This window comes from Melanerpes formicivorus, unplaced genomic scaffold, assembly GCF_026170545.1.
Source record: "Melanerpes formicivorus ecotype bairdi unplaced genomic scaffold, bMelFor1.0.p_v2 SCAF_87, whole genome shotgun sequence".
Classification (NCBI taxonomy): Eukaryota; Metazoa; Chordata; class Aves; order Piciformes; family Picidae; genus Melanerpes; species Melanerpes formicivorus.
The window spans coordinates 1,172,891-1,184,878 of record NW_027142439.1 but is presented as its reverse complement, the minus strand read 5'-3'; the positions used below and the strand labels follow the sequence as shown (position 1 = coordinate 1,184,878).

The 11,988-nt window shown below is 52.2% G+C and overlaps 1 protein-coding gene across 1 annotated transcript; it reads left to right on the top strand.

Moving 5' to 3' along the window:
- The first annotated feature begins 2,892 nt into the window (after positions 1-2,892).
- ARL11 (ADP ribosylation factor like GTPase 11) lies at positions 2,893-4,176 on the top strand. Its single transcript, XM_068165265.1, has one exon. It carries the CDS (start codon positions 3,188-3,190, stop codon positions 3,791-3,793), a length of 606 nt encoding a protein of 201 aa, XP_068021366.1. The 5' UTR covers positions 2,893-3,187; the 3' UTR covers positions 3,794-4,176.
- Positions 4,177-11,988: the final 7,812 nt, after the last annotated feature.

The window sequence follows — 11,988 nt, the reverse complement described above, 5'->3', positions numbered from 1 at the left end:
CAGCACAATTCCTGAATTATTTAGCAGCCAGCCTCTTTGTTCCAGCAATAGACTCACTCAGAGCTCATCTCATCTGCTTTTACTTTCTTTCCTTTCATTCTCCCTTAAACCAGCCCTGCAATTGCTCCCCATGTATTATTTATTGGAAACACTCTGCTTTTGTAACGTGGCCGTGGGTGGAGCAGGCTCTGTAGGCACAGTCTGCACCCCATAATTGGCAGGAATCATAGTCAGGGTTGGAAGGGACCACAAGGATCAGCTAGTTCCAACCCCCCTGCCATGGGCAGGGACACCCCACACTACATCAGCCTGGCCACAGCCTCAGCCAGCCTGGGCTTAAACACCTCCAGGGACAGAGCCCCAAGCACCTTCCTGGACAACCCATTCCAGGGCTTCACCACTCTCATGGGGAAGAACTTCCTCCCCACCTCCAGCTTCTTTCCACTGAAGAGAGAAGATAGGCTGCACTTCAGTACATAGAGAAGGAGAATGGAAAACCATACATACATTTATACATATATACACACACACACACAGAGGCACTGGCATCTGTTTGCCCATTAACCACTCTGCTCTGTGCCACAGAAACCCTGGAAGCAGTCTGCAGGAACACTGTGCCCCAGTGGTGTTCTTTATTCTGGCTTTAGTTCTTTTGCTTTCTTTCTTTTTTTCCTCTCTTCTTCTCCAGAAGCAGAATACAGAATTAACCAGGTTGGAAAAGACCTCAGGGACCACCGAGTCCAACCTAGCACCCAACACCATCTGATCAACTAACCCATGGCACCAAGCACCCCATCCAGTCTCCTCCAGGGATGGTGACTCCACCACCTCCCTGGGCAGCACATTCCAATGGCCAATCTCTCTTTCTGGGAAGAATTTCTTCCTAGCATCCAGCCTAAACCTCCCCTGGCACAGTTTGAGACTGTGTCCTCTCATTCTGTCACATGTTGTCTGGGAGAATCCTGTGCAATGCTGTGCACTCTGTCTGGGCTGGACTCAGTGTTTTCATAGAATCATAGAATCAATCAGGTTGGAAAAGACCTCAGAGATCATCAAGTCCAACCTGTCACCCAAGACCTCTGACTACTAAACCATGGCACCAAGCACCTCATCCAGTCTCTTCCTAAACACCTCCAGTGATGGTGACTCCACCACCTCCCTGGGCAGCCCATTCCAATGGCCAATCTCTCTTTATGGGAAGAACTTCTTCCTAACATCCAGCCTGAACCTCCCCTGCCTTACCTTGAGGCTGTGTCCTCTCATTCTGTCACAGGTTGTCTGGGAGCATCCTGTGCAATCCTTTGCAACCCTGTGCTGCCTGTCTGGGCTGGACTCAGTGTTTTGTTTCTCATTCATCTCCCTTTCTTTTGAAGAGGGGAAAATTGACACACCTCACCCCTGAGGTAAGAAATATGCTGCTCCCTGGCCTCCTGATCTAGTCACTGACCAGACAGTCCCTGCCATGTGCTGAGCTTCACCCCCAGCAGTGCTGTCTTACAACACAAAGGTGTTATGCAAAGGTTCTTGCTGAGGAAACTCTACCTGCTGCAAGTGCATGGAAGTCCTTCTTTATCCTCAGATAAAGGTAGCTGGAGAGCAGCTGTGCTTTAATGCCATGACAGGTGGTCTACAGCTGTGTTCAGCTCTGCTTGCCTCTGAGCAGCCTCTTAGGAGCAAACCCCAACCAATAAAGAAGGCTAAATGTACTGTGTCCAGTTCTGGAGCCCCTATTCCAAGAGGGATGTGGAGGTGCTGGAAGGTGTCCAGAGAAGGGCCAGGAGGATGAGCAGAGGGCTGGAGCACCTCTCCTGTGAGGACAGACTGAAGGAGTTGGGGCTGTTCAGTCTGCAGAAGAGAAGGCTCCCAGGTGACGTCATTGTGGCCTTCCAGGATCTGAAGGGGGCTCCAGGAAGGCTGGGGAGGGACTGCTCAGGATCTCAGGGAGTGCTAGGACTAGGGGGAATGGAATGAAGCTGGAGGTGGGGAGATTGAGGCTGGAGGTGAGGAGGAAGTTCTTCCCCATGAGAGTGGTGAAGCCCTGGAATGGGTTGTCCAGGGAGGTGGTTGGGGCCCTGTCCCTGGAGGTGTTTAAGCCCAGGCTGGCTGAGGCTGTGGCCAGGCTGATGTAGTGTGGGGTGTCCCTGCCCATGGCAGGGGGGTTGGAACTGGATGATCCTTGTGGTCCCTTCCAACCCTGACTGATACTATGATACTATGATACTAACACTGGCATTGCTGGGGCTGTGCTTGGCTGCTTTCAGCTCTTGCACAAGCCACTCTGTGAGCTGTCTCTGAGGCACATTTCTGCCTCTTGAGTGTAAAGTTCAAGTGGTGCTGTCTCCTTCAACATTTAAGGAGTCCTAAAGTCCTTCTATTAAGGATGTGTTTTCAGCCACAGAGAGCTGACTTTCATTCACTTACAAAGGTTACAGTGCAGTAAATACTTTGATGTAAAGACTGTAGTAGGTTTTCACCCCAGGGAAGGCATTTTGAGTAGCTGTATTTCAACGAGGCATCAAAGACACCCAGACCCCGCTGGTGTGCGTTTGTTGAAGCTGTTGTCGTCGCTGTCTGTGTGACAGCTCCTGGAAGCTGATGCTACAGAGGTTGGGTTTGTACTCTTTAACATAAGACTGGCAGAAAACTAGTCAGTTATCTTGTTGCTCATATTTAAAGCCCCACCCTCAAGCTGTGATTCAGCAAATTCCCAGAGCAACCCCGCTCTGAAACCCAAGGTTCCTCCTTCTCCTGTCCTGCTGGGGGGGTGGATTTCCCCTGCAGAAGCCAATGAACAAAAGCTCGTGTACTGCTCGACGTGGTGGGGAGGAAACTTGCTCCCCCATCTCCCCACCTCTTCCTGCACAGCATTTCTGCTCTTTCGCACCAATCGCTTCGGGTTGCAAATGCGACTGGAAGCGAGCGGCGGCGGAGCTGGGACGCAGAAAGTGCTGCTCCGAGCGGCGCTCCCTGGCTCTGCTCCACACCTCCTCAACAGCAGCTCTCACCTCACTTCAGCCAGGGAGACAAGCACAAGCAAGCTGCCTGGCTGTTTCTTCAACGAACCTAAGGCGCTCCCTTGGAGAGGCAGGGCTGAGCACGCTGTGGTGAACTGAGATGAACTGAAGCTTGCTTGCTGGGGGCTTGGTTTCGGAGGCGATTTTTGTGCCACGCTTGAGGCAGCGCCTTGATGGGGAAGCTGATCTCCAAAGGCCAGCCCAAAAGGGACGCTCGAGTTGTCATGCTGGGGCTCGACTTCGCTGGCAAGTCCACCATTCTGTACAAACTAAAGAGGGGCCAGGCTGTGGAGACCTGCCCGACGGTGGGCTTCAACGTGGAGTCTCTGCAGACGCCCTGCCGCGTGTCCTTCAACCTCTGGGACGTTGGCGGACAAGGGAGCCTGCGGGCCAGCTGGCCTGACTACCTGGAAGACATCAGCATCCTCATCTTCGTGCTTGACAGCGCAGACACGGCCCGGCTGCCCGAGGCGATAGCAGCCCTGGAGGAAGCCCTGAGCCACCCCAGCATGGCAGGCGTCCCTGTCCTGCTCCTGGCCAACAAGCAGGAGGTTCCGGGAGCGCTGGCTCCCACCGAGCTGCGGGAGAGGCTGCAGCAGGGGCGGCTGGTGGACCACCGGTGGGTGCTCCAGGGGTGCAGCGCTTACACCGGCCAGGGACTGCAGGAGGCCCTGGCCAGCCTAGGAGAGCTGCTGCGAGACCTGGGGCAGAGCTGCCCACCCCAAGAGCAGCCCCTCACAGGGGCAGCGGGGAGGAGGCAAGCTCCAGAGCAAACCTGAACCTGAAACGGACTCTGCCCACTCGTCGCTGCCAGCTCCACGCGTTGCAGAGGATCTCAGCCTCCAGCTACCCCTGAAAATGAGCAGATTTGCACCAGGCAGACACCCAGCCACTCCTCACTGAAACCCAGCAGGAAGAACCCTGAGCAGAACTCCCACCCTGGAGCACTTTTGGCCCCATCTCTTGGACTGCATCTTGGACTGCTGTCGCCAGGCTCTGCTCATTCGTTGCATCTGTGTCCACTGCATTCAGCAGGGATGCTTTCAGCCACAGCAATATATACTGTGACAGAGATGTGCACCAGCCCTGTGAGGAGAGGCTGAGGGAGCTGGGGTTGCTTAGCCTGGAGAAGAGGAGGCTCAGGGGAGACCTTATGGCTGGCTACAACTACCTGAAGGGAGGTTGTAGCCAGGTGGGGGTTGGTCTCTTCTCCCAGGCAGCCAGCACCAGAACAGGAGGACACAGTCTCAAGCTGTGCCAGGGGAGGTTTAGACTGGATGTTAGGAAGAAGTTCTTCCCATAAAGAGAGATTGGCCATTGGGATGTCTGCCTAGGGAGGTGGTGGAGTCACCATCACTGGAGGTGTTTAAGGGGAGCCTGGATGAGGCACTTGGTGCCATGGTTTAGTTGATTAGATGGTGTTGGGTGATAGGTTGGACTTGATGATCTCTGAGGTCTTTTCCAACCTGGCCTGGTCTGGTCTATTCTTATTCTATTCTTATTCTATTCTATTCTATTCTATTCTATTCTATTCTATTCCATTCCATTCCATTCCATTCCATTCCATTCCATTCCATTCCATTCCATTCCTATTCTATTCCCATTTAATTCCATTCCTATTCTATTCCTATTCCATTCTATTCCTATTCTATTCTATTCTACTCTACTCTACTCTATTCCATTCCATTCCATTCTACTCTATTCTACTCTACTCGGGACAGAAGAGGTTTTCATCTCTCTGTGGCTGCTATCCTGACAGAGTGCTCCTCACAGGGAGGTGTTTGAACATGCCCTGTACCACTTCTCTCCCATGGTCACCAGCTGAAAAAGCAGCAGCTGCTAAAGGACAGTGGCTGAACTGGAGCAGTGTAAGCACAGGACTTTGAATGGCCAAGAGCTCACTGGTTGTAGTTTGGCATCTACAGGTACAGTCTTCAAACCAGTTAGGGTTTGATGGTGTGAAGGTGCAAGGATGTTCATCTGTTTATTTCTGCATTTCTTGGTTTGGATCTTTCTTCTCCATTCATTGTTTCCATCCAGTACTGATTCTGTGAACATCATACCCAATTTTTCCATGGATTATATTTAACTATAAAGTAATGCAACCTGACTTCTAGATGCTTGGAAACACATCTGCATGGCCACTCTGTACCTCAGTACCTCTGAATATCCTCCTGGTGGTCTGACCAGCAAAGACAGAGCCCCACTTCTCAGATGTGTCCAGGTCTGGGCCTCTCAGCTGAAGAAAGATATTGAGACACTTGAAGGTGTCCAGAGAAGGGCAGCAAAGCTGGGGAGGGGTCTGGAGCACAGCCCTGTGAGGAGAGGCTGAGGGAGCTGGGGTTGCTTAGCCTGGAGAAGAGGAGGCTCAGGGGAGACCTCATTGGAGGGGGCCAAGCTCTTTTTAGTGCTGTGCAATAATAAGACAAGAAACAACAGGCTCCAGCTTGAACACAGAAGATTTCAGCTCAACATGAGGAGAAACTTCCTTACAGTGAGGGTGACAGAGCCCTGGAGCAGGCTGCCCAGGGAATGTGTGGAGTCTCCTTCTCTGGAGACTGTCAAAACCCACCTGGCTGCATTCCTGTGCAGACTACCCTAAGTGATCCTGCTTTGGCAGGGGGGTTGGACCCAAGAGCCTCTGGAGGTCCATTCCAACCTCTAATGTACTGTGATACTGTTACTGAACCTGGTACTCACCAACAAGGAGGGTCTGGTTGAAGGGGAGAAGGATGAGGGCAGCCTTGGCTGTAGTGATGGTGGAGTTCAGGATCTTGTGTGGTAGGAACAGAACATCAAGCAGGATTACAACCTTGGACCTCAGCAGGGGAAATTTAGCCTTGTCAAGCAATTTCTAGGGGAAATCTCATGGAACAGGGTACTAGAAGGCAAAGGGATCGTGGCAGTTGGTTAATGTTCAAGGACCACTTCTTCCAAGCTGAAGATGACAGCATTCCAACCAGCAGGGAATGGAGAGAGAGAGCCAGGAGACCTGCATGGTTGAGTAGGGAACTGCTGAGCAGAGTCAGGTGGAAGATGAGAGTCTGCAGATCGTGGAAGGAGAGGCTGGCCACTTGGGAGGAATATTGGGATGGAATGGGATGGGATGGGATGGGATGGGATGGAATGGGATGGAATGGGATGGAATGGGATGGGATGGAATGGGATGGGATGGAATGGAATGGAATGGAATGGAATGGAATAGTTCTTCACCATCAGAGTGGTGAAGCCCTGGAATGGGTTGTCCAGGGAGGTGGTCGAGGCCCCGTCCCTGGGGGTGTTTAAGACCAGGCTGGATGAGGCTCTGTCCAGGCTGATGTAGTGTGGGGTGTCCCTGCCCATGGCAGGGGGGTTGGAACTGGATGATCCTTGTGGTCCCTTCCAACCCTGAATGAAACTATGAAACTATGGAATGGAATGGGATGGAATGGAATGGGATGGAATGGAATGGGATGGAATGGAATGGGATGGAATGGACCGGACCAGACCAGACCAGGTTGGAAAAGACCTCTGAGATCATCGAGTCCAACCTAACACCCAACAGCATCTAATCAGCTAAACCATGGCACCAAGTGCCTCATCCAGGCTCTTCCTAAACACCTCCAGTGATGGTGACTCCACCACCTCCCTGGGCAGCACATTCCCATGGCCAATCTCTCTTTCTATAAAGAACTTCTCAGGGAGGCAACTAGGGAGGCTAAGGCCTCCTTGGAATTCAGCCTTGGATGGGAGGTCAAGGATAACAGAAAGCCCTTCTTCAAATACATGGCAGGAAAAACTAACAGCAGAGGCAGTGTGTGCCTACTGCTGAACGAGGTGGGTGCCTTGGTGACAGAGGAGACAAAGGTGGCAGAGTTACTAAATACCTGTGAGTGTTTTTTAAGCCCTTTCAAGAGCAAAACTGGCAGCAAACAGAGGGAAGCACCACCCCTGAGCAGATATCACCAATTAAAAACTAAAATGGTGAGGCAGAAGGTACAGAAGGAGTTGTTTTGGCAGTGGGAAGCCCAAGTGCCTGAAACTGGTGAAGCAACATCCTGGTTACTGAAAGTGTTCTCACTTCCCCTGCAGCAGTAATTTGGCCAAGTACCCCACCTCATGGGGCAGCATGTGACTTACCACCCTTGTGCTCTGGAACAGGGCTTCTCTAGATGTTGCTTCTGAAGTACACAGAACAGAATTAACCAGGCTGGGAAAGACCTCAGAGATCATCAAGTCCAACCTAGCACCCAACACCATCTGATCAACTAAACCATGGCACCAAGCACCCCATCAAGTCTCCTCCTGAACACCTCCAGTGATGGTGACTCCACCACCTCCCTGGGCAGCACATCCCAATGGCCAACCTCTCTTCTCTTTCTGGGCAGAATTTCTTCCTAACATCCAGCCTAAACCTCCCCTGGCACAGCTTGAGACTGTGTCCTCTTGTTCTGGTGCTGCTTGCCTGGGAGAAGAGACCAACCCCCACCTGGCTACAACCTCCCTGCAGGGAGTTGGAGAGAGCAATAAGGTCACCCCTGAGCCTCCTCTTCTCCAGGCTAAGCAACCCCAGCTCCCTCAGCCTCTCCTCACAGGGCTGTGCTCCAGACCCCTCCCCAGCTTTGTTGCCCTTCTCTGGACACCTTCCAGCAACTCAGCATCTTTCCTAAACTGAGGGGCCCAGAACTGGACACAGGACTCAAGGTGTGGCCTAACCAGTGCAGTGTACAGGGGCAGAATGACCTCCCTGCTCCTGCTGGCCACACTCTTCCTGATGCAGCCCAGGATGCCCTTGGCCTTCTTGGCTGCCTGGGCACACTGCAGGCTCATGTTCAGCCTACCATCAACCAGCACCCCCAGGTCCCTCTCTACCTGGCTGCTCTCAGCCACTCTGACCCCAGCCTGTAGCACTGCCTGGGGTTGCTGTGGCCAATGTGCAGAACCTGGCACTTGGATGTGTTCAATCTCCTGCCCTTGGCCTCTGCCCATCTGTCCAGCCTGTCCAGGTCCCTCTGCAGAGCTCTCCTGCTTGAAGGATGCTTGAAGGCCATTCACCCAACAGTCCTTAAATGCTTCAGTGTCAAAATCCCTGCCCAGTTCAAAGGGAGCAGCATGGGGGGTTGCAGGAAGAAGCCCCTCTAGGGAGGGAAGTTTGTTACCTCTTTGTCCTGGTAATTCTACAGGAGAGCTGCTGCCACAGAGAGTGGCAGTGATTAATCCCTTCCACATCTGTGCTTTGGGCCTGCAGCCAGGAGGGCACCCTCAGAACTTCCATCTTCCTGAGTATGTGACAGATGTCACAGCCCCTGCACAGAGAGCTGGGATCACACAGCTTCTCTCTTGGGATCAGGCAAAACAAAACTCCTCAGGATACTTCTTTGGTTTAGGTTCCTCACAAATTTGAAGTATCATTTGGGGTTTGGCCCCAGAGCACACTCTGGTTGCTTAAGCTTTGCTGTTTAGCAGCTTCTCTAGTTGCTAAGTTTAGCCACTTGCTATCCCTGATGCTGCTTTTCTCCAAGGCAAAAGGAGAAGTGAGGAGCAGCAGGCTGTTCCTCTTCTGTTCCCTTGTTTTGCTTTGCTTTGCTTTCCAGCACCAAGTATTTATTTGGCTCTCTTTAGAAAGGAAGGGCACTGCTTGTTCCACTGCTAGGTTTTTTCCCCCCTTAACCATTGTTAGAACTTGCATCTTGCCTCCAGAAACTGCTAGTAGCTTCCTGCAGCTCCATCAGCTCTCCTTACCTGCCCTGGTCAGGATTTAGTTGCTCATGTGCTTTGCTTTTCCATGATCTTCAATTTAGTGGTTGTGAGCTAAATGTTCTACACATTGGCCACAACCACCCCAGGCAGTGCCACAGCCAGTCCCCTCTGGAACACCTCCAGGGACGGTGACTCCACCACCTCCCTGGGCAGCCTCTTAAACTGAGGGGCCCAGAACTGGACACAGGACTCAAGGTGTGGCCTAACCAGTGCAGTGTACAGGGGCAGAATGACCTCCCTGCTCCTGCTGGCCACAATGATCCTGATGCAGGCCAGGATGCCATTGGCCTTCTTGGCCACCTGGCCACACTGCAGGCTCATGTTCAGCCCACTCTCAACCAGTACCCCCAGGTCCCTCTCTGCCTGGCTGCTCTCAGCCACTCTGACCCCAGCCTGTAGCCCTGCATGGGGTTGCTGTGGCCAAAGTGCAGCACCCAGCACTTGGACTTGTTGAATGCCACCATGTTGGACTCTGCCCATCTGTCCAGCCTGTCAATGTCCCTCTGCAGAGTTCTTCTGCCCTCTAACAGATCAACTCCTGCTCCCAACTTATTGTTGTCTGCAATCTTACTAATGGTGGACTCAACCCCCTCATCCAGTAAAGATATTAAATAGGATTGGGCCCAGCACCGATCCCTGGGGGTCACCACTGGTGCCTGGCTGCCAGCTTCTGTGGCTTCTCTGATGGGTTTCACCACAGTCCTGCTGAAGGGCCTGGGATCAGAGGGTAACCCTGCAGTTCCAGGCCTGCAGGGTGAGGGCAGGAATGACTGCCAGTGAACTATTTAAAGAGGGAACAGGCAGCTGCAGGGCACATGAGAGGCAGTTGTGACCAGCTGTAACGCTGGGAGAAGCGTGCTAGAGCAGCAGCCAGGCACCTGGGGAACGTCTGAAGGAAGAAAGGTCAAGAAGAATATTTTACAAAGCCAAAAAGAGCTTTCTTCTGCATCAAAATAAATAAATAAGGGGGCTCTTGAACAGGAGGGGGGGCCCTTATGTTAGGAGACAGGCTGTGTAAGGCAGTGGGATGCCTGAATTCTTGCTTTAATTCACCTCATGGCTTTAAGTCAATTTCTTCCTCTTAAAGCAACCCTGAAATAGCAGCTATAAATATCCAGCACCTAACTCACAGAGGAAAAACAAGCCAAGGAGCAAAACCACAATGTGAAAATCCAATTAATGCCCTTGCCAAATGGAATTAAAAACCAGTCATGCAATTATGGCTAAGACAAAGGACAAAGTACAGCCAGAGACACTGCAGCCCTCAAGGGGTTAAGGAAAAGGCTTTTGAACTTTCTGATGCTTGGCTTTTCCATGATGCAGTTACCTGAGTCACAGCCCTGAGCTTGCCATCCAGATACTGTAAAGAGCACCAGGTGAAGGCTGGCATTGGGGTCAGGACCTCAGTCATGCATCCATGGCTAGACAGCATCAGCCCCTCACCTGGTACTATGCACAATGTGAACTGTATTAAATTAGGATAGGATAGGATAGGATAGGATAGGATAGGATAGGATAGGATAGGATAGGATAGGATAGGATAGGATAGACCAGACCAGACCAGACCAGGTTGGAAGAGACGTTTGAGATCATCGAGTCCAACCTATCACCCAACACCATCTGATCAACTAAACCATGGCACCAAGCACCCCATCCAGTCTCTTCCTAAACACCTCCAGTGGTGGTGGCTCCACCACCTCCCCAATTCTTGCAAAAGGAAAAATATTTGGCCAGCTGTTGTGAAAGGTGATGCTGACTCAGACCCCAGCAAGTGTGCCCCCCTCCTCCTGGGGAAGGCTCAGTATGGAGGCAGAATGTTAGCCTGTTCCTGAGGATGCCCTTTCTCTGCCAGATGGGATGGACCCAGCAGCAGCAAGGCAAGGGAAGCTCATCAAGAAGGAGCAGGTTTGGGGCTGCAATCATGGAAAAGTGGTCTCCAGAGCTGCCCCAGGAGGGTTAGGGACAATGTTCACCATACCCCCAAGAACAAAGCAGCTCTTCAAAGGCAGCACATGGGAAGGACCAGGAGGGCTGGGGACATCCTGGTGGAGGTGGCTGCAGGCAGCCACAGGGCTTTGGGCAACATAAATGCACCAAGACCCAGCAGGAAGGGACTGGCTTGGCCCCTTGGTGCCCCTTGGCCTTCTCCCTTAGAGAGAGCTTTACCCTCAGGTATTTTCTCCTTCAGAGGAAGCACTTGTGACAGACCTCACTCAGCTCTGTCTTTCATAAAGAAAACTGCCTAGCTATTTTGCTTGTTCTTTTCTCTATCCTCTCTTCATCCCATGTGAAAAAAAATTGCTCATGTTGCCATCTATCTGCCCAGCAGAGGCAACAAATGGCTTGGCTGTTCCCTCTCCTTGCAGAGATAAAGACTTCATTAGCTGCCTCCACCACTGCATGGAAGCTCATGGGCCACTGCTGACAGGGAAGCACTAATGCAGGAAAATGCAGAACAGGTCCCTGGCACATTAACTCTGTGAAAGATCAGAGCCTCAGCCAGAGGGAGAAGCCAAAAATGCCACAGACTGGCTCATGGCAGGCTGTGTCTTACTGTGTCCTCAGGGCTGGCTGGGGCTTGCCCTGCTTTTGCCTGTCACTTCCATCTCATCACCAGCAGCCTGCTGAGATGCAGTGCCCCTGTACTCTGCACTGGTTAGGCTGCACCTTGAGTCCTGTGTCCAGTTCTGGGCCCCTCAATTTAAGAAGGACATTGAGACACTTGAAGGTGTCCAGAGAAGGGCAACAAGGCTGGGGAGAGGCCTTGAGCACAGCCCTGTGAGGAGAGGCTGAGGGAGCTGGGGTTGCTTAGCCTGGAGAAGAGGAGGCTCAGGGGTGACCTCATTGCTCTCTACAACTACCTGAAGGGAGGTTGTAGACAGGCAGAGGTTGGTCTCTTCTCCCAGGCAACCAGCACCAGAACAAGAGGACACAGTCTCAGGCTGCACCAGGGGAAGTTTAGGCTGGATGTTAGGAAGAAGTTCTACACAGAGAGAGTGATTGCCCATTGGAATGGGCTGCCTGGGGAGGTGGTGGAGTCACCATCACTGGAGGTGTTCAGGAGGAGACTTGATGGGGTGCTTGGCTGCATGGTTTAGTTGATTAGGTGGTGTTGGGTGATGGGTTGGGCATGATGATCTTGAAGGTCACTTCCAACCTGGTCTATTCCACTCTACTCTACTCTATTCCACTCTACTCAACTCTATTCCACTCTATTCCAATCCAGTCTATTGCA

Bases quoted from the DNA above. Each gene is read 5' to 3' on its own strand.
- ARL11 (XM_068165265.1), top strand. From the start codon at position 3,188: ATGGGGAAGCTGATCTCCAAAGGCCAGCCCAAAAGGGACGCTCGAGTT.